The sequence below is a fragment of the Arvicanthis niloticus genome, chromosome 16 (assembly GCF_011762505.2).
Source record: "Arvicanthis niloticus isolate mArvNil1 chromosome 16, mArvNil1.pat.X, whole genome shotgun sequence".
Lineage (NCBI taxonomy): Eukaryota > Metazoa > Chordata > Mammalia > Rodentia > Muridae > Arvicanthis > Arvicanthis niloticus.
In genome coordinates, this window is record NC_047673.1 from 58,591,180 (window position 1) to 58,611,444 (window position 20,265).

The following is a 20,265-nucleotide window of genomic DNA, read 5'->3' on the forward strand; positions in this document are numbered from 1 at the left end:
GCACGTGCTTATCCTCTCAGCACTGGGGAGGCAGAAACAGGAGCAACTCAGGGACATGGACAGCTACACAGTGAAGTCAAGGCCAGCCTGGGCTACATAAAACCCTGGGGAGGGGGGAGCATGTTGTCACAGAAGTATGAGTTGGGCAGTTTCTTAGCAGTTTTTTTGTTTGTTTGTTTTAGCCTTATATAAAAAAAAAAAAGATCAAACTTTACTTTAAAAAATAAAAAGCTTTCAGGTAAATGTGAGGATGCTAGCCTATGACCCCAGCATCCACAGGCTGAGGAGGATGGGAAGCTCCTGGCCAGCCTGGACTATATAGGGAGGCCTAGTTGCAAAAAGCAAAAAGAGGGATGAGACCTGCCTACAGACCCCATAGAATGGGCAGAGAGGGAAAGACAGATGTCCTGGTGCAGAGAAAGACCCAAACATGGCAAACAGGGTACCAGCAGGTCTTGCCCACTACCTGGCTAAACTATTAGATTACATTCCTCAAGCTAGCCACCGAGGGCTACTTCCTTATGCCTGAATAAAACAAGATTCAGCTATCAAAATTCTACACTGGCTGACCTGTCCAATCAGGACTCCCCAAATCACCCTAGCACAGACTTCCCCTTTTCTCCTTAAAACCCACTCCTGCAGAGACACCTGCTTTGCCCAATCCAGAGGCAGCTCCCCACACCCAAACCCCACACCCAAACCCCACACCCAGACCCCACCCCTGCTTGTTCCTAGGGTTAAATAAATGTTCTTTCTGCTGAGGATCTGAAGTCTGGGTGTGTTCCTCCTCAGAGTGTAAGGCCTGTTGCTGACAAGGGAAACCTGAGGTAAGTAAGTGAGTAAGCTTGAAGGCATTTTAGGGTCTGAGGGCTGGGTGCAATATCCTGCCCAGTTCTGAAAGGGACAGGACTGAAGTTACTAAGGCAGGGACAACTCTGCTAGGAACTGAGGAATAGAAGCCGGTGGCCTGAGACCCCAGATTAACAGGTGTACTGCAGAAAGTCAAAGGCAGAGGGGACAGGCCAGTCAGTGCACCTCAAAGTCCAGGATACTCACAGCCTGTGGTGACAGGGCTGTTGTGACAGAAGCCTGAGCTCTTACCAACATGTGGCCCTGCTGGGATTCTTCATAGCCCCTAGGAGGGGAGCCAGTTGGAGGGGAGGTGTGTTAAGGCTAGAGCCTGTCCCCACGAAAAAAGGCCAAAAGGGACATCTGCAAAGCAGGAGGTGAAATGCCAGCACCTGTGCCCTTAGGCCCCTCTCCAGCTGTGGGTCTTGGGCACGTGGTCTTGTAAAGTGTGCATTTACACCAAGGCCCAGCCCAAGGTTAAGGCTGGGCCTGTGGGTACCAACCTCTTCCTCACACTCCTGTCTTTCCATTCCTTTAACCGTGCTCTCTCAGGACATAATTTGCACCCCAGGATCTGTCCTGCACCTTACAGAATGCGTCCCCACAGTGGTAGACTGTGCCCTAGCCTGCCCATTGCACACCGTCATGTTCATAAGCTGTTTATTTCGGGATGAGATCTTTGTGTCACCGAGGCCTTCAGTCGTGAACCTCCTGGCCCAGTTTCCCATTTGTAAGACTTCAGGCATGCATCACCACGCCCAATTTTTAAATCTTCTCTGGGCCGGGGAGTGTTAATCAGGCTGGGGAAACTGAGAGCCCACACTTGTATGCGCCTAAGCACAGTGGAATTAGGGGACCCAGAGGCACACATCGCAGATTGGCCGGCATTGCCGCTGAGGCAAAACGCGCTCGCCACCTAGTGGCCACTAGCGGAAACACACTGCAGATATTGCCGCCTACAGGGACCTGGCGAGGAAAAGGACAATGTTAGGACAGTGACACAATTCTGAGACAATTCCACAAAGAAAATAGTTACATGGGCCGGCAGGTGGCACTCGCCAGCATCCCAAGAATCCGGAAAGGACAGGAGAATTACAGTGAGTTAGAGGCTGGTTTGAGCTACAATGTCTCAATAAATAGTAAATACATACATACATACATACATACATACATACATACATACATACATACATACATACAAATAAAAATTGATGACAGATAAAAAGATAGAAGGGGCTGGGGAGATAATGGCAATAGCTAAGAGCACTGACAGGGTTCGATTCCCAGCATTCACCTCACGACTCCAGTGCTGACCCCCTCTGCGGGCCTCCAAGGCACCCGACAGGCAGGCGATGCAAGCAACACACCCACACACCTCAAATAAGAATAAAACAATTTCTAAAAAAGATGGATGATCGGGCCGGGCGGTGGTGGCGCACGCCTTTAATCCCAGCACTTGGGAGGCAGAGGCAGGCGGATTTCTGAGTTTGAGGCTAGCCTGGTCTACAGAGTGAGTTCCAGGACAGCCAGGACTACACAGAGAAACCCTGTCGGAAAAAAAAAAAGTTTGATCGGTCATAGGTAGGATGGGGGGGGGGGGAAGGAGGACGAGGAGGACGAGGAGGACGAGGAGGACGAGGAGGAGGAGGAGGCAGCAAACAAAAGGGGAAGAAAAATGAGAAACAAACAAACAAAAAAAAAAAACCCAGAGTCTAACTAGGAAGCACGATTACACTCCCAGGATCCCCCGCGCACGATGACGGGTCGTGCCCCCCGGAAAAACTTGTATAAGTTCGTCGCGCTCCCTCCTGGGAACTGTAGTCTTCGTGGAGAGAGGCGGGACTTATACGTACCTGATCGGTAGCCAATAAAGAAGATAAGAACTTAGAACGCTAGTAGCTTTATCCAATGGACGCACGGCTTCAGGAGGGCGGGACTTCCGTCAGAGACCATGGTGAGAGCCTGCGCGAAAGGCACCACTTCCTTTTGTGAGTGGTGGTGAACGAGTACGCAGTGCCATGAAGGCGTCGGGCACGGTAAGGAGGCCGCGATGGGGCGAGAGGCGCGACGTTGGCGGCCGGGCCGCTCAGGTTGGCGGTGTCTGCCGGGATGGCGTCGCGTTCCGCCGCCAGGGTCCCTCACCAGTCACGGGCAGCTCTCCTCGCCCACAGCCCCCTTACGGCCAACATGGCGGCCGCCGCGTGCTGGGCGGCCGGGGAGGGAGTGGGTTAGATCACGGGTGCACCGTAAGGCTCTCTCTGTGCATTCGTGTATATCAGTGTTGCAATCTTTTCTCTGCCAAACCTTTTTTTTTTTTTTTTTTTTGGTTTTTCGAGACAGGGTTTCTCTGTGTAGCCCTGGCTGCCCGGGAACTCACTCTGTAGACCAGGCTGGCCTCGAACTCAGAAATCCGCCTGCCTCTGCCTCCCAAGTGCTGGGGTTAAAGGCGTGCGCCACCACTGCCAAATCTTATTTCGTGGTTGTTTAGTCTCAGGCCCACACCTCCAAATTCAAAGCTGACCTGGAATACTTAGGCTCGAGTGGACGCACAGCTCCGTCTCAGTTTTACAGAGCGTTTGATAAGCGTTGCGGCTTGTTCCCAGCGCTGGATACGCCGAGCCTGGTGCCGCACACTTATCTCAGTAATTGAGATCCAGGCAGTGGTCACTTGAATCATCCTTAGCTAGTTCTAAAGGCTGGCTGACAACTGTAAAGGACGAAGCAAACAGTAGCCTAGGGTGCCGAGTCTCATACTAGCCCGTGAGCAGAATCACTTGTGAGAGGCACAGGGCTGGTGTGTTGGGGACAGATGCAATCCTTCTGGCTCTTGGTGAGAAGCTAGTCTGGAATCATCCATTGGTCCCCATCCAGACACTGTTTTTCAGTGTAGAACAGGCTGGCCTGTTCTGGGATTAAAAACATGAGCCGCCATTGTCATCTCGGCCTGGAGTTTCAGGGAAAGCAGAGGAGCCTGCCATGTGTATGTAAACTAGGCTCTAGAACTGGAGAAACTGAGGCAGCTTCCTAGCGAGGCACAAGCACTCTGACATGCCTGCAACTGGGCTCTTGGAAGGTGAAGTGTGTGTGCCCAGTTTTGGAACTGGTCACCAATATGTGGGGGCAGGATGACTGGATCTCAGGCAGGCTCCACCCCCTTCCCCTCATATACTACTTTCTCTCCTTTCAGCTTCGGGAATACAAGGTGGTGGGGCGCTGCTTGCCAACCCCCAAATGCCACACACCACCACTGTACCGTATGCGAATCTTTGCACCCAACCATGTGGTGGCCAAGTCCCGCTTCTGGTACTTTGTGTCTCAGCTGAAGAAGATGAAGAAGTCATCCGGGGAGATTGTGTACTGCGGGCAGGTGAGGCCTGGGCCCCACAGAATGACAGTCACTGGGTGCCATCAGAGCCAGGGCAGCACGCCTCATGTGTTCTTACTCTCCGCAGGTGTTTGAGAAGTCACCCCTCCGTGTGAAGAACTTCGGCATCTGGCTGCGATACGACTCCCGCAGTGGCACACACAACATGTACCGAGAGTACCGGGACCTGACCACTGCTGGCGCGGTCACACAGTGCTGTGAGTCTCCAATCCTCTGCCAACCCCTGGCACCCAACCCAAGAACTGCCGCTGCCTGTAGCGGCTGTTTAAACAGAGGTGCACACAGCAAAGGAGCTTCGTCGCCTTTGGGGGGCTGTGCGGTGCCCCCCAGAGTGAATCAGTAGGTTCTACAGTCCTGAGGACACTCTGGTGTCGGGGATGACTTTCTTCTCTTCCCACAGACCGCGACATGGGTGCCCGACACCGTGCCCGTGCACACTCCATCCAGATCATGAAGGTGGAAGAGATTGCAGCTGGCAAGTGCCGCCGGCCAGCTGTCAAGCAGTTCCACGTGAGTGACCCTGAGTGTGGGGCTGACGCAGGGCTGCAGGGGGTGGTTGCGCATGGACAGACCCTGACATTCATCTCCTCCCTCCCCACAGGACTCCAAGATCAAATTCCCATTGCCCCACCGCGTGTTACGGCGCCAGCACAAGCCACGCTTCACCACCAAGAGGCCCAATACCTTCTTCTAGACACAGAGACCCACTGAATAAAAACTTCAGACTGTCCTTGCTTGTTTGCTTCTGTGTCCCTGGAGAGGTCCCAGGTGGTCCCTAACAACATGCCAGCCCTGCCTGCCTGCTTTGGCTCAGTGGCATCTTTCTAGAGTTGCATTTCCCATTAAACTAACTTGGCTCCCACTGCAATTGTATAGGACGTAGCCTGAGCCCTGCATGTGACACTTGAGGGGTAGAGGTCTATTTCTGAAGCCTCCAGCGTGCTGGCTCAGGCCTGAGAATTCCAGACATGAGTGTAATCCAGGCCTGGGGACCTGGTTGAGCTCTTTATCCTGTTGGTGCTAAGCCTCTGCTAGGTGGAAATGAGGCCAGCCAAGCCCAGGGACCCTGAGCTTCCAGTGGGGATTACATTTCGGTGGATCATGGAGGAAACAGGCTTCCTTTTGTTGGGTGTGGCCAGCACCATCATGGTGCCCAATTTAAAGGGGTATAGGCCTGGAGCTTCCTGGCACTGCTCTAACAGGCTTCCTGCAGGTCACAAGGAGGAACATAACACAGTTGCTGCCTGTGAGGGACTTGGCCCCCAGCCCCTTACAGACACTTGCATGCATGTGTGCATATAGCCCAGAGTAGTTCTTTGATGGGTGGTGATGTGTGAACACAGCCTTGCTTAGGAGGTACATGTGAGTTCCAGCCCAGTCAGTACCCAACTACAAAGACCCTGTCAAAAATGGATGTGTTTTAAAGCCCAACCAAGGGTGGGGGGCTGAGAGATAGCTCAGTGGGTAGGAGCACTGGCTGCTCCTCCAGGTCCTAAGTTCAGTTCCCAGCAACCACAGGGTGGCTCACAACCATCTGTAAGGACATCTGGTGTGTCTATAGACAGTTACAGTGTACTCACATAAAATAAGCCTGTTTAAAAAGAAAACCGGGCAGTGATGCCATATCCCTTTAATCCCAGCACTTGGGAGGCAGAGGCAGGTGCCTGAGGCCAGCTTGGTCTACATAGAAACCCTGTCATACCTTTTAAGGCCATAAGAGGGCTTCAGGTCTGAAAGTGAGTCAACTTCCCGGTAAGTCCGTGAGGCCCACATCAAAGGAATGGGCGACCCCTATGACGCAGCAGAGTGTGGCCAGTGGCTGCTGCTTTGGAGCCATGAGTCCATGGTCACTTCTCTGGAGGACCTGGGTTTGTCCCACATCTGTAACTCCTGCTCCAGGGCATCAGATGCCTCTGGCCTCTGCAGGCACCTGTATTCATAGACAACTATCCTTCACCCACATGCATAATTTTAAGTTTGGGAAGATGGCTGTGGTGCTTGAGGCCCAGCCCTCAGGAGGCAGAGACAGGCAGATCTGAGTTTGAGGCCATCCTGGTCTTACACGGGGAATTCCAGAGCAGCCAGGGCTACACAGAGAGACCCTATCTCAAAAAAATTAGAGCACCATAAAAAGCATTTGGTAGGCACACAAACAGCCTCAGCTCTCCCTGATGCCAGAGCACCAGGCATGACTGCAGTGTAGCCCCAACATGGCAGTCAGGCTTGCTTGCCTCTGCATAGTAATACTGCCTCGGGAAGGCTCTTCCATCCCTCCTACTTGTCACTGTTTCCTCCCATATGACTTCAGAAAGCCTCGTGCACATGCCATCTCGCCTTAGTTTTCACTCCGAAGCATTTCAAAACCTCATAAGCCCGGGCTGGAGAGATGGCTCAGTTAAGAGCACCGGCTGCTCCTCCAGAGGTCCTGAGTTCAATTCCCAGCATTCACATGGTGGCTCACAACCATCTGTAATGGGATCCGATGCTCTCTTCTGGTGTGGCTGAAGAAAGCTACAGTGTAAATATAAAAATAAAGTCTTTTAGGAAAACAAACCTGAAAGCCCTTTCAACCTCCTCGGTAACTCCCTCAAGCCCGCCACCCAGGCTTGGGAGACCGCACTAGCCTGGCCTCCGACAGCACCTCCAGGCAGGCCGTCGGGCCGATATGCAGCATATGAGGCCACCAGGGGGCGCGTGCCTTAGTTCTGCTTGCCAGACCATCTGAGACGTGGGGGGCTCAACCCTGAACACCCCAGAAACGGCCAGTTCACCAAAAAGGGTCCCACGGTGACAGTTCTGCATCACCCCAGGCCCTAGGTTGCTTGAAAGCCACTACCAGCAAACTTCTGTTCTGGACCCAGTTATGCCAAAGTACCTGCTATCGAAGGGAGAAATGGGTGCCCAACGAACCCTCACTTGTCATCGCAGCACTAGGGAAGCTGAGGCAGGAGGATTGCCACACCTTTGAAGTCAGCCTGTGGGAGAGAAAGGAAAAGAAAACAGGGAGGGGGAGGGACAGCTAGGTCCGGTGTAGTGCACACTCTTGTCCCTGCCGGTAGGGTAGACGGAGGGTAGGGTAGAGGTCAGGACTCCAAGCCAGCCTGAGCTGCGTGAGACTCACCCTCAAACGCGTGCATGCGCGCGCGCACACACACACACACACACACTGCATAAGTCCAGACTGTCCTTGTGCAGGTGGAGAAACTGAGTCCTAAACAGAAGAAAGAAATTCTCCAGGAGAACCTGAGTGCCTCCCACCGGGTTAGCTAAGGTTGGACAGTTCCTTCTCCCACGCTGAAGAGAACGACAGATGCTCTCTGGGGGAAGGGCTCAAGTCGCGCGCTTTTCCTTATGGAGCCCGGAAGTCCCGAAAGTGAACCCCAGTCCCGGGTTCCTCGTAGCCCCGGTTCCTAAATCCCGCAGGCTGTGGGAGCGGAGGTCTGAGCTGTCCATGGCCCTTCCCGTCTGTCCACAACCCTACACGGAACAAGCCCTAGATGTGGGAGAAAGGGTCCCCCCCATCCCCCGCTGCCCGCACCCCTGCAGGCCCTCTAGCCCCAGGACGGAAAGGGTGCGGGTCGCGCCCGCCTCCCAGGCTGGGGGCGGAGCCGCGCTGACCCCGGAGCCCAATAAATCCGCAGCGCGAAAAGCGAGTGGATCGACGGCCCAGCGGGGACTCGCGCTGCGACGCTCGCCTTGACCGAGAATCCCCGACGTCCTCTGCATCCTCTCCGGGCCGAGTCACCTGTTTCCATGGAGGGCGCGGAGGCCGGGACCCGGGCCACTTTCGGCGCCTGGGACTACGGCGTGTTCGCGACCATGCTGCTGGTGTCCACGGGCATCGGGCTGTGGGTCGGCCTGGCCCGCGGCGGCCAGCGCAGCGCCGACGACTTCTTCACCGGGGGCCGGCAGCTGGCAGCCGTGCCCGTGGGGCTGTCGCTGGCCGCTAGCTTCATGTCCGCTGTGCAGGTGCTCGGGGTCCCCGCAGAGGCGGCGCGCTACGGCCTCAAGTTCCTATGGATGTGCGCCGGCCAGCTGCTCAACTCGCTGCTCACAGCCTTGCTCTTCTTACCGATCTTCTACCGCCTGGGCCTTACCAGCACCTACCAGGTAGGGGACTTGGTCCCACGGGAAGGTTCCGGGAAGATGCCGCGGGCACCGGCCAGGGCCAGGAAGGAGGAAGAGCGAGCCCGTGTCCCACGGCTCTCAGCAGCCTCCGGGCAGTGGCCTCCCGCTGACACCGGTCCCCGCGTGCGCCCCAGAACAGCCACCCACCGGCGCCCGACAGAGTTCAAACGCCTGAAGCCAGGTGCAGGATTCCCCAACCGCTCAACAACCGTTGTGTAAACGGGATAGCATCGGTCTGTAGTCTCAGCACTAGGGAGACTGAAGCAGAAGGATTGCCATGAGTACCAGGCCAGCTTGGACTCACTAGCGAGACCCCAGTTTCAATTCTGAGGGCGCAATTGGGCACCCTGCAACCGTCCAACAAGTGTAGTGACAATTTGAAGTCCCATGTCTGATATCTCAGTACTAGAGAAGCTCTGGCAGGAGGATTGCTGCGAGTTCCAAACCGGCTTGGCCTACACAGAGACTCTGACTCTGTATAAGCGCAGCTGGGCACTCCGGGACAGAGTAGGAACGTGAGGGTGGCTGAGGGGACACTTGCCCGGCAACTCCAGCCCTTGGTTCCCTCTGCAGTACCTAGAGCTGCGCTTCAGCCGAGCGGTCCGGCTCTGCGGGACGCTACAGTACTTGGTGGCCACGGTGAGCGAGCTGCCCGCCCTGCCACGCCCACATGAGCACAGCCCGCCCCAACCTGACCTCACGCCACACCTTCTACCCTACCTGACCCCGCCCTTTCCCAGCCTGAGCTTCTGTGGGACAAACCAGGACCACGCCCATAACTCCTCCCTCATCATGCCTAGGGACACCCTCTTGCCTACCACCACCCCATCCCACCTAAAATCACCCTCTTGCACCCTGGCTCCGCCCCTCCTTCTGCCTGATCCCCGTTCTCCTCTTTCTGGCTCCACCCCGTTCGCCCGCCCCTTGCCATCACCGCCCTCCCCACCCACAGATGCTGTACACAGGCATCGTGATCTACGCGCCTGCGCTGATCCTGAACCAAGGTCTGACTGTCGGGAGGGGGAGGGCCAGGAGCCCAGGCTGGACCTTACGTGAGCAGGAAGGATGAGGGAGACCTGACAGGAGGTGTGTTTTACAGTGACCGGGTTGGACATCTGGGCATCGCTGCTGTCCACAGGACTCATCTGCACCTTGTACACAACCGTGGTAAGTGGGTTGTGGTGACTGACACGCGGGGAACCCCAGGTGGGCAGCACCACTCCAGCTCCCTGGCTCCTGAGGTAGCCCCTGCCTTACTGGCCCCGTGGCCTCTCCTACATAAGGAGTGATGGACAAGTGAGCTTCAGGTGCAGCTGGATCCAGCAGCCCTAACAGAGCTTTGCCTTCCCGTGGTCACTCTGGTGCTGAAGCTGGCCTTCAGCCTTTCCTGGCTCCTGCCCAGCAGTGAACTGGTTTCAGCTGGATCTGCCTGAGACTCTGGCCTGCTCTTCAGGTCCCCTGATTGGCTGTGCCACCTAAGGGGCTGGCATGTTCTGATTGCTGCTTGCAGCGATGGAGGCTCAGGTTTTTGTGAATGGCAGGGAGAAATAATAGTTTGTGAAACAGAAGTAGCTGCCTGGTTCCTGTCACAGCAGCTTTGGGGAGGCCAGGGCTGGAAGCTTGTAAGTTCTAGGCTAGCCTGGGCTACATGGGCCAGAAACAAACAAAAGGGACAGTGGTGCTACTAGGTGTTGGACTGTCTGCTGGGTTGCCTGGGGCCATGGCATCCGCTCACCCTTGCCTTGTCTAATGCTCCCACCGACCATGGGAAGGCACACTGTTTCACAGACAGGAAGCTCAAGAAGGAGGCTTTGGTTCTCTGTGCCACAGGAAGCCAAGCAGGGCGGGCTGGGGGCCCTCCAGCTGTGCCCCAGCAGTCCTGGGCAGGCCTGTGACCTGTCCCCTCTCCCACACAGGGTGGTATGAAAGCCGTGGTCTGGACAGACGTGTTCCAGGTCATCGTGATGCTTGTCGGTTTCTGGGTGATCCTGGCTCGGGGCGTCATGCTCACGGGGAGTCCCTGGAACGTGCTTAGTCTCGCTCGGAACCATTCCAGAATCAACCTGATGGAGTGAGAGATGGGGCCTCACTGTGCAGCCCAGGCTAACCCCACTTCAGTCCCTCAGCCTTCTCAGCACTATGTCTCAGAAGGGAACAAAACTCAACATAGAAAACTCCTACCCATACTTCAAAACTCACTGCAAATGTCCCTTTACGATCTAGAAAAGCCATGGGTGATCTGGGAAGGGTGACAGCCTCACAAGTTTGTTAGCCTGCCTCATTCCCTACTCAGCTTTGACCCTGATCCTCGGAGACGCTATACCTTCTGGACGTTTGTAGTGGGTGGCACCTTGGTGTGGCTTTCCATGTATGGTGTGAACCAAGCCCAGGTGCAGCGCTACGTGGCCTGCCGCACAGAGAGAAAAGCCAAGCTGTGAGTATGCAGGTGAGGGACCCACACAGAGGATTCTGGAACAGGCTGTCCCCTCCCTACACACTCCTAAGGCCACTCCATCCCCCAGGGCCCTGCTTGTCAACCAGCTGGGCCTCTTCCTGATTGTGGCCAGTGCGGCTTGCTGTGGTGTCGTCATGTTCGTCTACTACAGGGACTGCGACCCTCTCCTCACAGGTCGCATCTCAGCCCCTGACCAGGTGAGCGCACACACATCAGACTCGGCCCAGCTTTCCCATCGTGGGGTGGGGCTGGAGAAGCATTCCTTCTAGAAGGCACAGGCTTCAAACTTTGTGAGACAGAGAGCTTAGAGGATGGTCTGGGGAAAGCCGGGAGGTGAGCCTGGGAGGCCATAGGATCATTTCAACTGAAAGTCACAGAAATGCCCTTGAGAACGTCAAGAAGAGATAAGACCTCAGGCCAGCGTGACAGGACACTTAAGATAATTATAGCATGTAGCTTAGGCTGACCTGCAACTAACAAGCATGTAATTATAGCATGTAGCCAAGGCTGGCCTGTCTCCTTGTCCCCCACGTCACAGAGGCCTCTGTCTTCTGCAGTACATGCCGCTGCTCGTGTTGGACATTTTTGAGGATCTGCCTGGAGTCCCCGGGCTCTTCCTGGCCTGTGCCTACAGTGGCACCCTCAGGTGAGCTCCTGCTTGCCCCTCATCGTGATTCAGCCCCTGGAGGCTCTAGTCCTCACTGAATGAATAGCCATCATCCCCTGGAGGATGCCAAGTTCTGGCCCTGTCCATCAGTTATGGAGATGGCCCCAGACTGGGGGACTGCACCAGCTCTGTCCGTCCAATGTGTCTGTGACCTGTGCCTAGGCAGCCTGCGCCGTGTCCTAAGGCTTGCTTCTCCTCCATCCACAGCACCGCATCCACCAGTATCAACGCCATGGCAGCAGTAACCGTGGAGGACCTCATCAAGCCGAGGATGCCTAGCCTGGCATCTCGGAAGCTGGTCTTCATCTCTAAAGGGCTCTGTGAGTTTTGGGCACTGGAATTGGGGACCAGGGTGGAACCTCACACTGACTGAGCTACCCCTCCCCCACAGCATTCATCTACGGCTCCGCCTGCCTCACTGTAGCTGCTCTGTCCTCGCTGCTGGGAGGTGGGGTCCTCCAGGTGAGACCTCACCCCACCTGCCTTGCACCTACAACATGAGTCTCAGCTGAGGTGGCGTGGTGTTGAACGCCTGTCATCCTAGAGGCTAAGATGGGAAGATGGGGCATTTAAGGCCATTCCTAGCTACATAGAGAGTTCGAGGGCACACGTGAAATCCATCACTGACTCTGTCTACCAACCTGGGGGAGAAATAGGATTGAGGAAATTGGGGCACAGAGGAATCTCAAGACTTGCAATGGTATTCCATTGGGCAGACTGAGTCCCGAGAAGTGGTGGGTAAGCCAAGCCCTTCTCCACCTGCCTTACAGGGCTCCTTCACCGTGATGGGTGTCATCAGTGGGCCTCTGCTAGGTGCCTTCACGCTCGGGATGCTGCTCCCAGCCAGCAACACACCAGTGAGTGGGAAGGCAGGTGGGCCTGGTCTGCGAGAGGCGTGGTCAATGTGGCCTGCCCCTCACTGTGTCTCTGCCCACAGGGCGTCCTCTGCGGACTGGCAGCAGGCTTAGCTGTATCCCTGTGGGTGGCTGTGGGAGCCACACTGTACCCGCCTGGAGAGCAGACCATGGGGGTGCTGCCCACCTCGGCTGCGGGATGCACCAATGCCTCGGTCCTTCTGGACCCACCCGGAGCCGCCAACGCTTCCAGTGGGATCCCCAGGTGAACAGCCAGGGGTCAGGGTCCAGGGTGTGATGTGAGGGTGTTAACAGGAATGGACTGGGAGCCAAGGAAAGAGCGTTCCTAGGGGACAAAAGCGGTTTGTGGAAAGGCCCTAGGGCCACACCACGTTCAAGTTCTAAGGCTACAGGGAGGTGACCTGTGCTTAGTAAAAGGGCAGAGAGGCCAAAGACATTTGAATTGGCTTGCTTTTACTTTTTTTGTTTGTTTTGTTTTGTTTTTCGAGAGAGGGTTTCTCTGTGTAGTCCTGGCTGTCCTGGAACTCACTCTGGAGACCAGGCTAGCCTCGGAACTCGGAAATCCGCCTGCCTCAGCCTCCCGAGTGCTGGGATTAAAGGCGTGCACCACCACCACCCAGCTTGCTTTTACTTTTTAAAAGAGATTTATTTATTTTATATATGTGAGTACACTGTCGTTCTCTTAGACACACCAGAAGAGGGCATCGGATCCCATTTCAGATGGTTGGGAGCCACCATGTGGTTGCTGGGAATTGAACTCAGGACCTCCGGAGAAGCAGTCAGTGCTCTTAACTGCTGAGCCATCTCTCCAGCCTGCATTTTAGTACTTTGAGAGTCTCATGTAACCCAGGCTGGCCCTAGAACTATATAGCCAAAGATGACCCTGAACAAACCCCTGATCCTCCTCCTCCGCCTGCTGCATGCTGAGCTGACACATGTGGGCCAACTTCTCTGGCTACTCTGTTTCTTTTTTCTTTTCTTTCCCCTCCCTTCCCCTTACCTCCCCTTCCTTTGAGGTTTCTCCAGACAGGGTTTCTCTGTGTAGCCCTAGCTGTACAGAAACTCATTGTTGTAGACCAGGCTGGCCTCGAACTCATATAGAACTGTCATCTGTCTTTATTAATTATTGTATTTTTATTGAGATATAATTCACATGCTACACAGCTAACCATAAAAGCTTAGGTTCAGCTGGGTGTAGTGGCCAAGCTTCCCAGCATTTTAGAGGCAACAGGCTAGATCATAGACTATCCTTGACTACAGAATAAGTTTGAGGACAATTTGGTCCACATTAACAAATTAAAAATTTTTAATTCTCCCAACTCCTGGGAGGATCCATGTTTTAAGTCTGTGGGTTCACCTCTACTAGGCACCTCCTAAGAACAAAATCTTAGGATATGTGAACTTTTGCATCCAACCTTGTTTTGAACATTATCTATGACTAAAGTGTCCACCATCAACTCCTCCCCTTTCAGGGCTGAGTAATATTCCACTGCATGGATATCCACATGTGTGTAACTGCTCATCAGTGGATGGCCATGTGGGTGATGCCCTGGTTGGTGCTGTTGTGAACAGAGTTCCGTAAACCTTTCTACACAAAGCCAAGCATGCACATGCTCCTCTTCCCATCCCTGGGGAGGCTATGACTTCAAGGCCTTTGAGACTTTGTTTCAAAAAGAGGCCTGGGCTTGGGATGTTGTTCACTGGTTGAGTACTGTCCTAGCATTGGAGAAGTCCTGGATTCCTGACTGTGCAGTGGTAGTGCACGCCTTTAATCCCAGCACTTGGGAGGCAGAGGCAGGTGGATTTCTGAGTTTGAGGCCAGCCTGGTCTACAGAGTGAGTTCCAGGACAACCAGGGCTACACAGAGAAACCCTGTCTCAAAAAAAAAAAAAAAAAAGTTCTGAATTCTGAATTCCTTCTAGAAAAATACAGAGAAAGAAGAGAAAATTGCTAGGCAAAGCTCCATGCCCATTTAAAACCTTCTGAAGCTTGGTCAGGTCCTGTTGGCATTTTCCTGTGTGTGCCCCTTCAGAGGGCAGGTCTAGGAATTTACTTCGTCATGTACAGCCATGAAGGTTTTGACCAGAAGGTTTCTTGCTAAGCATTCAGTTTCATTTAATTTGCAAGGTCACCGGGTGGTGGTGGCGCACGCCTTTAATCCCAGCACTTGCGAGGCAGAGGCAGGCGGATTTCTGAGTTCGAGGCCAGCCTGGTCTACAGAGTGAGTTCCAGGATAGCCAGGACTACACAGAGAAACCCTGTCTCGAAAAAAATAATAATTTGCAAGGTCAATGGGCAGCCATGGTGGGTGGTAGGCTGTAACAGAAAAAAGACGAGAGACCTGACAACTGCACACATCTCCGTATCTGAGGGATGGCTGAAGTGGGCCCAGCTGACACAGTGGGCTGGTGGGCAGACAGAGGAAGAAGGCATCTCACAGCTGTCTTCTCCCACCCCAGTTCTGGAATGGACGCGGGCCGCCCCGTCCTTGCTGACACTTTTTATGCCATCTCCTATCTCTACTATGGGGCTCTGGGCACGCTGACCACTATGCTTTGCGGTGCTGTCATCAGCTACCTAACTGGTAAGTTTAGCGGCTCCTTCGGAGTCAGTCGTTCATCCTCCTGCCTCCACTCACGACTCCCCAAAAGGAGAGATGCAAGAGGCTCCCATCCAGCTGAGAGCTAGCACGTTTTTGCGTCATCCGTCATCCTCATTATCCTCGAGGCACCTCGGGCCTCACAAGGCCGGTTCTATTTTGCAGATGCAGGAACTGGAAGGGGCAGGTTCCATCCCTGGCAATGGCCAGGGGATGTCGGACGCTGTCCGCGGTCCTGAAGCAAATCTCAGCATGGGGAGGCTCCAGGGCTCTAACAGCATCCTGTTTGCTTGGATTTGATATGGGGTTGGGGGGAGGGGGGTGTCTCACTCTGAAGCTCAGGTTGACCCTCGTGACAATCCTCCTGCCTCACCTTTATGAGTGATTGGATGACATCTGTGCATCACCGCACTCAACACAGGCTATATTCTCCTTTAGTCATATATTTCCTTTTGAGACAGGGTCTCAGTCCAGGCTGGCCTCCGATTCCTTATGTAGCTGAAGCAGACCTTGAATTTAGGACCCCTTCTTCCACCCACTCCTGAGTGCATGCACCACCGTGCCTGGTGTATGTGGTTCTGGGGATGGAAGCCAGGGCTGCCTGCACAGCAAGCACTCTCTCTACCTTCTGAGACACACCCGACCCTCAGCCCCAGCCTGGCTTGCTCCTGCGATTCAGTGACTTGGTGCCCTCAGGCTGTGGCTGAACGTCTAGACATAAAGGCTGAAACAGCAAAGGGCCAAATGCCGGGCACTCCTAGCCAGCTGAGGTGATAGTGCCCATCTGTGATGCCAACACTTGGAAGGCAGAGGCAGGAGGACTGCCATGAGTTCCAGGACAGACTGAGCTGTAGCTGGAGACCCTGTCTCAAAAGAGAAAAATAACTTAAGACTGAAACCAACTGGGCCCCTCACGATTCAGATGAAGCAACTGAGATGAACTGGGTGGGCCACCATGGCGGGAGATGGGGCTGGGCAAGCATTCAACCCTGAGTCCCTGTCCTCTCTGACCCTCAGGCCCTACCAAGCGCAGCTCCCTGGGCCCTGGATTGCTGTGGTGGGACCTCGCTCGGCAGACAGCATCTGTGGCCCCAAAGGAGGACACAACCACCCAGGAGGACAGCCTGGTGAAGGTCAGGTCAGATCTAACCCAAGACACCGGGCGCCAAGGCCATGGGGACCTGGTGGGTGTGGCCAAAGGAGCCCGGCAGATTCCTCTCTGTGGTTAAAGTCATCCCTTTCCCAGGGGCTGACACAGGAGCAATGTCTATTTTTATCATATCTGTTTTTTTAAACAATTATTTCCTGCCTGTGGCAGGGGAAACTGGTTTCCTCTTGACAGAGAGAGACACAGAGAGAGAGAGAGACAGAGAGAGAGAGAGACAGAGAGAGAGAGAGAGAGAGAGAGGACTCATGAAGAATATTCTTAAGATAACATTACTTGATTCAGAATTACATAAGAAATGGGGTGGTGGGGCAGAGAGAACTAGGCTGGAGCTGAGGCCGGGGACTGAAGAGCTGGTCGATGACCTGAAAGTAGGAGATACTGTCACCTCGGGTCAAGTGACCAGAGTGACACAAAGAAAGGAGATTTTCTAGTACATGACACCAAAGATAGAAATGTGGACTGCCAGGCCAGGAGTTCAAGGCCAGCCCGAGCTACATAGCCGGCCTGAGGCCCACAGAGGAGCCAGTCGTTCCTGGCACTACACGGTGAGCCCCACCGGCTGTCACTCCAGTTCCCCGGGATCTGAGGCTCCAGGCATACACACATGCAGGCATTACACCCACACCCTACTTCCATAACACAGAAATAAAATAAGGTTATGAACCTGATACAGGCACCTTGATGATCCCAGCACTGAGGCAGGAGGATCACTGCAAGTCTGAGGTTACACCAGGATACAGAGTGAGACCCTGTTTCAGAAAACAGAATGAAATAAAGCCGGGGCTAGGCCTTGGTGGAGCGCTTGCACAACACCAGGGAGGTGGAGGCTGGAGGATGAACCTCAGCTACAAGGCTAGCCTGGGCAGCAGCTGACTCTGGTAGAAGAGTACTGGACCACCCTGCACATAGCTGACCTAGTCCTTGGGGACCCCATCTGAGGCGGGTGTATGATGTCCTCCGCTTTCTCCCAGGGACCGGAAGACATCCCTGCTGCGACCAAGAAGTCCCCTGGCTTCAGGCCAGGCACCGAGACCCACCCCCTGTATCTGGGGCCCGATGTTGAGACCAACCTCTGAGGGCGGGGCCCGAGAAGGCCAATCAGAGGCCTCGGGCCAGCAGCCTCCTCTCTGGATAGTTGGACTTGAGCATGTGTACAGAAGCTTGGCTGATACAGGCCCTACCCGGAAGTCCCTGTGTCCCATCTGCACCCCCAAAAAGAGGGCTGGTTCTCTATCCACAAAGGAAACCGTCTGGAACCTTCGTGATCTTGTAGATTGCAGTAGGCAGCTGAGAACACTCAGACCTAGTCCTCCAGACTGTGAGGTTTTCCCGTTTAACAGACAGAGAAACCAAGGGCTGTCACCCCAACACCGGGGAGTTGGAGGCAAGAGATTCAGGAATTCAAGGTCATTCTCAGCTGCAGGCCAAGGCCATCCTGGGCTACAGAAGACCCTTCCTACCCCCCAAATATATATAGGTAGTCTGGATGAACAGTGTCACCCCTCGATAAAAGGCTTCCCCAGCTCACAGAAGACCCAAGATTCCATCCTCACCAACACGGACTTTTTGTTTGTTTGGTTGGTTGGTTGGTCGGTTTTGGTTTTTTTTTTTCATTGTTGTTGTTTTTTTTTGTTTTGTTTTGTTTTGTTTTGTTTTGTTTTTCGAGATTGGGTTTCTCTGTGTAGCCCTGGCTGTCCTGGAACTCACTCTGTAGACCAGGCTAGCCTCGAACTCAGAAATCCGCCTGCCTTTGCCTCACAAGTGCTGGGATTAAAGGCGTGCGCCACCACTGCCCCAGCACGAAGGAGTTTTTTAAACAGGAAAAACCAAGGCAGAGGGAGAAGTGGGGTGTCTACAGAACACAGAGCCCCAAGGGTTGTGAAGCTACCATGAAGTGCCAAGGGACAGATTCTCAGAAGTCTCACAAGACACACGGATGGACGAGTTGCCTCCTCGAGTTTGGACTGATGGTTTGCAGACAGACTATCAGAGAACGCGTTTCTTCTGTGACCAGCCTCCTGCCTCTGCTAATGTCTTCCAGCTTCCAGGAGGGGCTGCAAACCCCACATCCCATGCTCTCCGCCCTTCACCCCTGTGCATTGTACACACTAGGCAACTGCTCTGCCACTGAACCTCACACCTAGACCTGCATTTTTATTTTATTTTTGACACAGAGTCTTAAGGTAGCCTGGCTGCTGTCTGGCTGTCACTCAGTGCTTTTGTGTATATCAGTATTTCATTCTTTTTCATTGCCAAATCAGCTTGTAAGGACATACCACATTGTGTCATCCATTCTCAGTGGGTGGATGGCCACACCGTTTCCAACTTTTGTGTACAGCAAATAAAATCGCTATATGTGTTCAGGTGCAACGACCTGTGATGTAATCAGTCGGCTGTCAGTCTCCAGCCCCACACCTGTGTGTTCCATGAACACATAGATGGAAAACATTTGAAAAAAAGTTATTTTATTGAACATATATGGCCTTCTTCTGAGATGATGGTTCCCTAGACAACTGGTGTAAGAAATATCTACAGGGTTGACTCTGCTCTGTACATTAGGGTGTCCACAGGAGCACGTCAGGTGTGGGGGAGCACAGTGACCCAAGCCCTCAGAAGTCTGAAGCAAGAGAGTGCTATGGGTTCCAGACTCATTTGGGCTGTGGAATGTTTTCCTGTCTCAAAACTACAGGACAACAAATCAGTGGACAGCTGGTGTTATGACCTGGAGAGTTTGTCACGCATGCCAGAGACTCTGTCCCCAAGCACTAGAAGGCTGTACAGGTTGGCTCTGTGCAAGCACAAGATGTATGGGGCCCTGAGCATGCATAGTGTCCTGCAAGCCACACTCCTGAGGCTACCACACTAATGTTTCTCCTGGGGAATTCATTTCTTGGGTGTCCATGGCTTAATTTTAGAAGCAGGACTGAGACAAAGTAATATGTAGCCCAGGGTGGCCTTCCATTTGCTATATAACTCAAGGTAACATCTTTAACACCTGCTCCTCCTGCCTCTGCCTCATCTTGTCTAGCAATAAGCCCCGGAGCTCCCCCACAATCTCTCTCCTCCCAGACCCCACCATTTCCATATTTTGTTGTTTTTCTGAGACAGGACTTCTCTGTGTAGCCCTGGCTGTCCTTGAACTCGATATGTAGACAAGGCTGGCCTGGAACCCAGAGATCTGCCTGCCTCTGCCTCCCCAGTTCTGGGATTAAAGGCGTGCACCACCACTGTATGGCCATCACGTCCCTTATTTTTTTCCCCAAAGGTTGCCCCTTTATTGTTATGTATGCAAACACACACCAGAGCAGGGCACTGGGAGGCCAGATGACAGACAGCTTGCAGGAGTTGTACAGTTGCAGTCTACTCTGTAAGACTGGAGGATCAAACTCACATTCTCAGGCTTGGCAGCAAGCTCCTTTGCCTATTGAACCCTGTCTCTGGCCCTTTTTTTCTCTTTCACTCAGGCCTTGATTCTTTTTCTTATCTGGATGGCAAACATCTCTACAGTAGCATTAGCTGCCAGCCAAGGTGGCGGCAGCCCTGCTTCACCCAGAATGTGTCCCGTCTATCCTGACACAAGGCAGGCAGCCCTATCCGCTCCCTCGCTGGGAGCAGCCTAATTTCCGCCATTCCTCATTTAGCACAAAGGCTGGTGGATGTTATCAGGTTCCTCAGCACGGTGAGCTGCTCTTCGGGAATTTTTCTGCCTTTTATGTTTGAATGATCCAGGCCCTCTGGAGCTCCAGGGTTCTTCTGGTACCTGGAATGAAAACCTTGCACAACCCCCAGCCTGGTGGCCTCCACAGCACAGCTGACTTCAATCTCCTAATATTGTTTTTAGCATTTTTGCACGCACCGTCTCCCGCACACCCCCTCCGATGTTCTCAGCGGCTCTTTCCTGTGGAGCAGGGATCTTACAAGCTCTCTACCTGCTGGCTCACCCCAGACTCTCACTCCAGACCCTCTCCAAGAACTGCCTGCCCCCGGACCAAGCAAGCACAGAGTCCTGGCCTCCATCTCCTCACCTCCACATCCCACCCTTGCCAACAGTCCCAAGGGGCCAGGTGGAGCCTCCCCTACAGGGCTGGTGGCTGTGTCTGTCTCCCCTGCTGGTGTAGGCATCTGCGGCTCAAGCCAAG

At 54.0% G+C, this 20,265-nt stretch overlaps 2 protein-coding genes and 1 non-coding gene across 5 annotated transcripts; all 3 read left to right on the top strand.

Annotated features, from left to right (window-relative positions):
• The first annotated feature begins 2,721 nt into the window (after window positions 1–2,721).
• Rpl18a (ribosomal protein L18a) lies at window positions 2,722–4,964 on the top strand. The gene is made up of 5 exons (XM_034519808.2): window positions 2,722–2,885; window positions 4,037–4,216; window positions 4,302–4,431; window positions 4,635–4,744; window positions 4,836–4,964. Exons 1-5 carry the CDS (start codon window positions 2,868–2,870, stop codon window positions 4,926–4,928), a joined length of 531 nt encoding a protein of 176 aa, XP_034375699.1. The 5' UTR covers window positions 2,722–2,867; the 3' UTR covers window positions 4,929–4,964.
• On the top strand, window positions 4,458–4,588 carry LOC117722132 (small nucleolar RNA SNORA68). Its single transcript, XR_004608517.1, has one exon. It is a non-coding gene; the product is annotated as a small nucleolar RNA SNORA68 (small nucleolar RNA).
• Window positions 4,965–7,884: 2,920 nt separating the features above from the next.
• On the top strand, window positions 7,885–18,496 carry Slc5a5 (solute carrier family 5 member 5). Of its 3 annotated transcripts, none has more exons than XM_076914268.1 (15): window positions 7,885–8,344; window positions 8,936–9,001; window positions 9,315–9,366; window positions 9,462–9,529; window positions 10,279–10,433; window positions 10,656–10,796; window positions 10,885–11,014; window positions 11,375–11,463; window positions 11,692–11,804; window positions 11,876–11,946; window positions 12,255–12,341; window positions 12,422–12,603; window positions 14,819–14,943; window positions 15,976–16,096; window positions 17,098–18,496. In XM_076914268.1, exons 1-15 carry the CDS (start codon window positions 7,988–7,990, stop codon window positions 18,017–18,019), a joined length of 2,679 nt encoding a protein of 892 aa, XP_076770383.1. In that variant the 5' UTR covers window positions 7,885–7,987; the 3' UTR covers window positions 18,020–18,496. The 3 variants fall into 3 exon arrangements, with proteins under 3 accessions (XP_076770383.1, XP_034376427.1, XP_076770384.1); XM_034520536.2 differs by having other exon boundaries at window positions 15,976–16,091; window positions 17,098–17,333; XM_076914269.1 differs by lacking the exons at window positions 7,885–8,344; window positions 8,936–9,001; window positions 9,315–9,366; window positions 9,462–9,529; window positions 10,279–10,433 and having other exon boundaries at window positions 10,692–10,808.
• Window positions 18,497–20,265: the final 1,769 nt, after the last annotated feature.

Excerpts from the sequence above, each read along its gene's own strand:
- Slc5a5 (XM_076914268.1), top strand. The coding sequence starts at position 7,988 with ATGGAGGGCGCGGAGGCCGGGACCCGGGCCACTTTCGGCGCCTGGGAC. Across the intron at positions 10,434-10,655 it reads TCCAGAATCAACCTGATGGA|CTTTGACCCTGATCCTCGGA; the intron begins GTGAGAGATGGG and ends TTCCCTACTCAG. Across the intron at positions 16,097-17,097 it reads GACAGCCTGGTGAAGGTCAG|GGACCGGAAGACATCCCTGC; the intron begins GTCAGATCTAAC and ends GCTTTCTCCCAG.
- Rpl18a (XM_034519808.2), top strand. Across the intron at positions 4,217-4,301 it reads AGATTGTGTACTGCGGGCAG|GTGTTTGAGAAGTCACCCCT; the intron begins GTGAGGCCTGGG and ends TACTCTCCGCAG. Across the intron at positions 4,432-4,634 it reads TGGCGCGGTCACACAGTGCT|ACCGCGACATGGGTGCCCGA; the intron begins GTGAGTCTCCAA and ends CTCTTCCCACAG.